Source organism: Lampris incognitus, chromosome 8 (genome assembly GCF_029633865.1).
Source record: "Lampris incognitus isolate fLamInc1 chromosome 8, fLamInc1.hap2, whole genome shotgun sequence".
Classification (NCBI taxonomy): domain Eukaryota; kingdom Metazoa; phylum Chordata; class Actinopteri; order Lampriformes; family Lampridae; genus Lampris; species Lampris incognitus.
In genome coordinates, this window is record NC_079218.1 from 13814360 (window position 1) to 13822034 (window position 7675).

The window sequence follows — 7675 nt, forward strand, 5'->3', positions numbered from 1 at the left end:
CCAAAGTCCACAAAACACAGGTAGACTGGCTGGTCAAACTCCCATGCCCCCCTCAGCACTTCTGCAAGGGTAAGAGTTGGTCCGTTGTTCCACGGCCAGGGCAGAATCTGTGTCGTTCCGACAATCGGTCGGGGGCCTCCTTTCCAGCACCCTAGAGTAGACTTTCCCAGGGAGGCTGAGCAGTGTGATGCCCCGATAATTGGAGCGGTCCCCTCCGGAGACACTTTTCTTTTATTTATTTGTTTGATTGGACTTCTTATACTGTGTGCTATTTCACTTTAAAATGAGTGTTTTTATGATTAAAAACTCATAGCATATTGGCTGTGAGTTAAATGCTGATTAAACTTCATTAGCTGGAAAGAAAAAAAAATAATGAAAACTCATCAATCAGTCTCTTACAGACAGACAATACATCACAGTGTAGTTTATAATTCACAGCATATTACACATGTTGACATACACAGCAGCATAACGTGTTATCCTGTGTGCTGTTTTTGAATTGGCTTATGTAACCTCATCTGTGTTGATGTTGAGCTTGGACGTACAGTTTATTCTGCTCTGGTTCTGTGTGGAGAACATCTCCACCCAGTCACCTGTATAGTCTTATGAATATGTTGATGACCTGTAAATGGAAACACACACACAGTGTTGATGCTACAGGTGGTAGATACCCTCCAGATCAGAGGCAGTCTGTCTTCTGAAGGTCTCGTCTCTGTGTTTGGATCTCAACAGCCCTGAAAATACACACAATCTGTTATCTTCTTTGTGTGTGTGTGTGTGTGTGTATGTGTGTGATTGTAGATCGGGGGTTTGACTGACTGTAGGCAGTGAGCAGTAGCAGGGCTGGGATGAAGACGACAAATGCCAGTCTGAGTGTGTTTCCTAAGAAAGCCTCCAGTCTGTGAAGATGAAGGGAGGCTTCCTCCTGGTCGAGCACAAGTAAGTGTTACAGACAACAACATCAACACCACCAATGCTACCAATACATTTTTGCAGAAATTTAAAACAAAATAAAATGATTGTTAAAAAAGCAAAGTTTCTACATGTTGGATGTGGGACACCAATCCTCCACCTATTCTATTCTTTCATTTGGCTGGAGTGCAGCTAGAGATACAGGGAGAAAGTCTGGACCAGGTCCCATTATGTGGCCTGAGTTACCGGTGATCATAAAAAAATATATTTTGAATAAACTCATTATGTTCGAACATCAAGACACAGTAAATAAACTAACTAACATCTACCCAAACTGATTTAAATCATAGTCCTGAATATGAATGTGGTTGCTGTTGCGGACACAGATAGCTGGCTAAACTTCAGATGTCAAAGCAGAGAAGTTGAATAAATGGTACCTTAGGGGTCTTGACCTGCGCCACCTTGGGCACCATAGTCTCCTCCCCTGCGACATCACTTCCTGTATAACCTATGAAACAGGGATCTCAAAGTATTTAGAAATTGCATTTGAAACAAGAAGACCTTAATGAATCATACAAGAATACTTTTTTGGCAAGGTTTTAAACATTAATAAATGATATTTTATAACTAGTACGTCCAGGAAAGGTTTCCGGACAGGATCTTGCTTCATTATCTTCTAGTTTCACACATCTGGATGGGTTCAATTCAGTCAACTTAGTTCCAACTTGAGGAGCAGTTGCTCCATGACATGTGCTATACAAATGAAGTCTGGTTGATTGATCGATCAAGTGATCAATCAGTTGATTGTCTTTATGCATAATCCAGGTGAGGAAATCATAGAAAGTTGAATCAGTTCATCTGGATGGAATCTATTCGTCTCTCAATAAACATTATGTCCAAAAGCACTGATTCAGCTTTCTGTGATCAGTTGATTGATTGACTGATTGAAGCAGGGTTCCCAGAGCTCCAGCTCAGAGCCATCCTGTACATTTATCTCTGTGATAAAACTGTACACTTACATGAATAACAAATCCAGTGGGTGTTGTTTATAAATGAACATAAAATCACGGCCACATTTAATTCGTTTACAGCATGAACACTCAGATCATTCCTCACTGAGATTTACAAACTGTTCTCCGGTGTGTCTGTAGCAGTCCTCATGATGGAAACAACCAGGAAGAAAACTAACGATCAGACTATCCCCACTTCAGGAGAAATACAACCGGACCCCTCTCTTTATTCTTCCTCCTATCCACATCCCTCTTCTAATTTCTACCCATTCTCTCTCACGATCTCTGTCTCACTCGCAATCTCTCTCTCATTCTCTATATCACCTGAGCCCATCTTTATCATACATGCTATTATCAATGTAAAGTGAATAAAAACGTTTTGGATGGCAGGACATGGAAGGATAGAAAAGTAGGGTTGTAACCAAACTTTGCCCTTTATCGTTAACCACCATTACACGGCATGTGAACAAGGCACATAATCCACAACCCCTCCAATGAAGCCGCCCACTGGCCAATGGTAAAATAGAGAATAAATACGGTCAGCTCCCAGTACCTCACAATGGAAGACTGGTTGTACCAGGCGTGTGTGCAGTGGCATGGTGCGAGATCGTTCAGTACTCACTGGGAGTCGTATAGGAGGTGGTCTCCGCCTCCATGTGAGTAACCACTGGTGTTTGTATGAAGGGCTTACTGGGAACTGGGAGCTGTGGGTCAGCGGTCACGCCACCTGCTAGAGGAAACCAGATTATAATTATTGTTCTTATTTTCTTACAGATGGATTACGATGTTAATATTAAGCATTTTACGTTTTGGGGGGTAAAGTCTTTTTAGATAACTTATTAAAAGGTTTTTCAGATATCAGATTAATCTTTATTGAATTTTTTTTAGCATAGTATTTATTGAAAGTATGAGCACAAGGTTTTCTTAGAGTGTTATGTGAAATTACATAGTTTAGAATCATCTAGAATATCTTAAAATAAAAAATTTCAAACTAACTTAGAATCTAATTGATGGTCAGAGTTTATCAGCTAAAAACATTAATGTACCACGAGCATAAAAACACAACATTAAAAAAAAAGGTTTTTTGGATTCCCCCTGCCCCCTTTTTCTCCCCAATTGTACTTGGCCAATTACCCCACTCTTCCGAGCCATCCTGGTCACTGCTCCACCCCCCTCTGCCGATCCGGGGAGGGCTGCAGACTACTATATGCCTCCTCCGACACATGTGGAGTCGCCAGCCACTTCTTTTCACCTGACAGTGAGGAGTTTCACCAGGGGGACGTGGCGCGTGGGAGGATCTCGCTATTCCCCCCAGTTCCCCCTCCCCCCTGAACGGGCGCCCTACTGACCAGAGAAGGCGCTGGTGCAGCAACCAGGGCAAATACCCACATCCGGCTTTCCACCCGCAGACACGGCCAATTGTGTCTGTAGGGACGCCCGACCAAGCCAGAGGTAACACGGGGATTTGAACCGCCGATCCCTGTGTTGGTAGGCAACAGAATAGACCACTACACCTACAGATTTTGCTGTTTTATTTTTTTAATCTATTATTACTATTGCTAGTTTTAACATTGTTAAAATTATTTACATTTAATTGCTTCTCTAGTGAAAAGGTGTTGTCTTACCGTTTACGATAATGAGGTGAATGGAGGATGTCTGGTCATTGAAGAGGCCGGGCAACTGGATCCTGCAGTGGTAGAAACCAGAGTCTGACAGTCTGGTCTGATGGATGGACAGAGACACATCACCCTGCGACACCCTGGAGGATAAAGTGTACCTGGGGAGAAGAAAAGAGACCAGAAGAGGACATGTGATGCTTCTTCTTCTCTGGCCATCTATTAAAGTGATACTGACATCAAAATCTGAAAATTCCTATTGATAGGCTACGTTCCGAGTTGGAATGTGACCACGGAGAAATTCAGTGGCCAAAACAGCGCGTCTGCAGCCGCTGGAGAGAGATCCCAGAAAATTTAACCTGGAAAATGTGACCCTCTCCCCCTTTAATGTTGTTGTGTATGCAATGTCATGTATGTGAAATATGCTTGGTTGGAACAACTATTGGCCTCAAAGGGGCAGTTAGGGCACAGTTAGTGACAGGTAGCAAGCAATTAAAATGCTCTGCTGTGATTGGCTCTGGACATGTCAGGTGATATGTTATGTGGCCTGCTATTGGTTGCTGTGAACGTCATGTGATGTTTACACTGCACAGTGTAGGGTGTTTTGGGCTCAGTGTTCAATGTACATTTTGTTAGCACATGTTTAATAGCGTTTGTAAAGTTTTTGAATATTGTGTTCCGGGTGGTGAGTACATAGTACTTTAAAGAGTTGTTTTACAAATATTGTCATTGAGTGCATTAACTTTTGATAAGTTTAATAAACTTTGGGTTGAATGCCAAGGGCCCCACCAGTTCGGGGGAGGGGTAGGAGGTCCAGGGCTCAAATAAATGAGGCTAATAGGGTAGCCATGGTAGAGAGGTGGGCTAATTATACTGAGAAAGAATTGGCTGAAGCTAATGATGTGGCCAGATTGGCCATGGCACAAAGAAGATCCCAGTTATATATGCATTTTTGCAAAAATGCACTTATGATCCTAATTTTTTTTGGAGGTGGTAGGTATTGTTCCAGAGAGGACCAGAAAAATAGCAGAAAATTAAAATATGCATTTTTCTAAAAATGGCTAAAAACCACTTTTCTTGGCATTTGGGGGGAGGGAGTTGGAGTGGGGGGGGTTTAGGGGCAGGGGGAAGGCGGTTAGCTGACAGGATGAAGAGGAGGGAGATTTAGACGGGTGGAAAACCAAACCGCTACATTGTAGCGGGGTTCTTCTAGTAGTATATATATATATTCATTCATTTATCTTCAGCCACTTCTCCGGGGTAGGGTCGCGGTGGCAGCAAGCCAAGTTGGGCACTCCAGATGTCCCTCTCCCCCAGCAATGCCCTCCAGCGCCTCTTGGGGGATCCCAAGGCGTTCCCAGGCCAGGTTGGACATGTAGTGCCTCCAGCGAGTTTAAATATATATATGTGTGTGTTTATTAAGACAGATGTAGGAAAAACTTTAATACATAGTAGTACAAGGCTGTTTGGTGCGTCACGCACTCATCAGCTGTACAGTTGGCTAAACAAAGAAAAAAAAATATAGACTACATGATTATGGGGTCCCAATGAACCTACATGTCTATCTATCTATCTATCTATGTATGTATCCATCCATACCTGGATGACTTCCTGTAGAGAACTGTAGTTCCAGAAGTGTCTATCACGGCTCGTTGGCAGGTGAACACTGTGGGTTGGCCCCTGCCCCAGCACACCCCCACGCCGTCCTGGCTCATCGCCGTGGAGTGGCAGGGCAACGTCACCGTCCTGCCTGCCACGCCCACCACCGTCTCCATGTGGGCCAAGACGCAGCCTGGAGGATAACGCAACGCCCACTTCAATTCAACATACAGCTCAGATTACACAACACAACAAGATTTAGATGTAATGGAAATTTATACATAACTTCTCTGACTCACACACACAACGTAACCACCCACACACACACCCACACCTGTCATTCTGTATGCGCAAAATGAATTGACTCTCGCCAGCCTAACATGGACTCTTATTTATAGGTTTATAGAACAAGTGTACTTATTTTGCACCCAAACATCATTAAAACATTGTCATGTGTTGTTTGAAATCTCACAGACAAAAACCTGGTTTGGCCGCTTATTAATGAGAAACGTATAACAAATCATTACATTTATATAGCGCTTTGCTGAAACCTCTCTGAGCTTCAACCCGGAGGAAAGAAAATCTCAATATTTTTTCTTTTCTAAAAGATTGGCCCCATTGGACTATCTTAAAATCCACTGAAGACATCACTTTAATGAGTTCTGAGTGGAAAGAAAGTGAACCTGTCATTGAATTAATTCATAAATATTGGCAACTTTGTAATCAAAATGACTGGCCAGAAAAAAATATATGCTGATGATTAAAGCATGCTTAAGTCTTCGGTCATTCTGTATATTCTCATATTGTAGTAGATTTATTCTGCTGTCATATAGTCACATCTGGTCTGCTCTCTGTGTGAGGGTCATTTTACATATTGTCTCACTCAGTCGGTCATGTTATGAAACCGTCTTGTGTGTCAACAGTAGTGAATCACATATTTCCTCTGTGCCTGCTGCTTTTCACTTTTACCATAGAAAAACCTTAAATTCACCTCACAACTCACCTATCAGGGCGTAGACAGCAGTGAAGGTGTAGATCCAGGCTGAGGGCATTCTTGGTACCGTGGGTTCCTGTCTGACAGACAGACAGAGATGCAGGCAGAGACACACAGTTTAAATGGAGCTACTTCCTCTTTCCAGCATGGAGATATTTTTAGAAAGACAGAAGGCTGTTTACTGAAATTATCCTGATAAAAAAAAGCAAAATACAGCCTCTCCATGATGAATGATGGTCCGTTCCGTGGTGAAGAGCCACGCCCCCCTCGTGGTAATCCTGTTAACATTATCAGGAGACAACAGAGCAGAACACAGCGGATCTAAAGGAGTAAACCTCGATAATAAATCCTGCTATTCCTATGGGTAGCAGTAGACCTAGGCGCATTCATCGATAAACTGAAGTTATGGACCGGGAGATATCTTGGCTTCGCAGAGGATCAATGTATCTTGACAATGGAAAGGCACAAAATCTCCAGTTAGCGGAGAACCATAGAACTTCATGTAGAGTAGTGTCACATGCTTTAAACAAACATACACAACTGAAACCCTATGGGTCGCCCTCACGGACAACCTAGGTGAGGAGGAGGTGAGGCGGTGTACTTGGCCAATTACTCCACCCTTCCGAGCCTTTCTTCCTGGTCGCTGCTCTACCCCATCTGCCTATCCGGGGTGGGCTGCAGACTACCACATGCCTCCTCCGGTACATGTGGAGTTGCCAGCCGCTTCTTTTCACCTGACAGTGAGGAGTTTCGCCAGGGGGACGCAGCGTGTGGGAGGATCACGCTATTTCCCCCTGTTCTAGTTCCCCCCTGAACAGGCGCCCGACCGACCAGAGGAGGCGCTAGTGAAGTGACCAGGACACATACCCACATCAGGCTTCCCACCGGCAGACACGGCCAATTGTGTCTGTAGGGACGCCCGTTCAAGCCGGAGGTAACACGGGGATTCGAACCTACGATCCTCGTGTTGGTAGGCAACAGAATAGACCGCCACGCCACCCGGACGCCCCTCCAGCAATGACTGATTTGCCAGAGCTGAAGTTCCGTGTGACGCAAGTGTTTGCATGCCTCCGATTGTCTTGTCTTCAGGGCTTTCTGCTAGAAAGCTTCCGGGCTTGGAAGCTATGGCAGAAATACCTAAGAAGCGTCCAAGAAAGGTTACCGATGTTCCAGAAAAAAAAACAAAAACAAAACTCGGTGTTCAGAGGAAGGATTAAAGACAAAAAAAGAAAGCGATCGACGGCGAGGACAAACATGGATAACCATTGGTGGAGCTTTTCCTCGCTGGAGAGCGCTGAAAGAAGAGATGTAATTACTCTCACTGCCAAAGGGGGAGACAAACTTCCACACATGTTTAAAACCTTCCGTATCCCCGCTCCTAAATGCCTCATCCTTTTCCAAACAAAGCCGTCTGAATTTAGCCGTTAACCAGGGCTTATCATTGTTATAATACACCCTGGTGTGTATTGGTATACAGCTATCTTCACAGACGCCGATGTACGATGTCACAGCCGTCGGTAGCCGTCTTAAGTCTCACTTATGCA

General features: G+C 44.0%; 1 protein-coding gene across 2 annotated transcripts; it reads right to left on the minus strand.

Moving 5' to 3' along the window:
• Positions 1 to 363: 363 nt before the first annotated feature.
• havcr2 (hepatitis A virus cellular receptor 2) lies at positions 364 to 6204 on the minus strand. 2 transcript variants are annotated; one of them, XM_056285499.1, is made up of 7 exons: positions 6141 to 6204; positions 5138 to 5330; positions 3548 to 3699; positions 2545 to 2649; positions 1350 to 1420; positions 820 to 925; positions 364 to 734 (listed from the first exon to the last, which is right to left on the minus strand). In XM_056285499.1, the coding sequence occupies exons 1-7, from the start codon at positions 6187 to 6189 to the stop codon at positions 655 to 657; spliced, it is 756 nt and encodes a 251-aa protein (XP_056141474.1). In that variant the 5' UTR covers positions 6190 to 6204; the 3' UTR covers positions 364 to 654. The 2 variants fall into 2 exon arrangements, with proteins under 2 accessions (XP_056141474.1, XP_056141473.1); XM_056285498.1 differs by having other exon boundaries at positions 366 to 734; positions 2545 to 2652.
• Between the last annotated feature and the right edge of the window lie 1471 nt (positions 6205 to 7675).

Bases quoted from the DNA above. Each gene is read 5' to 3' on its own strand.
- havcr2 (XM_056285498.1), bottom strand. From the start codon at position 6,189: ATGCCCTCAGCCTGGATCTACACCTTCACTGCTGTCTACGCCCTGATA. The intron at 5,331-6,140 runs GTGAGTTGTGAG...GTTATCCTCCAG, and splicing joins TGCTGTCTACGCCCTGATAG to GCTGCGTCTTGGCCCACATG. The intron at 926-1,349 runs GTACCATTTATT...GTGCTCGACCAG, and splicing joins CGCAGGTCAAGACCCCTAAG to GAGGAAGCCTCCCTTCATCT.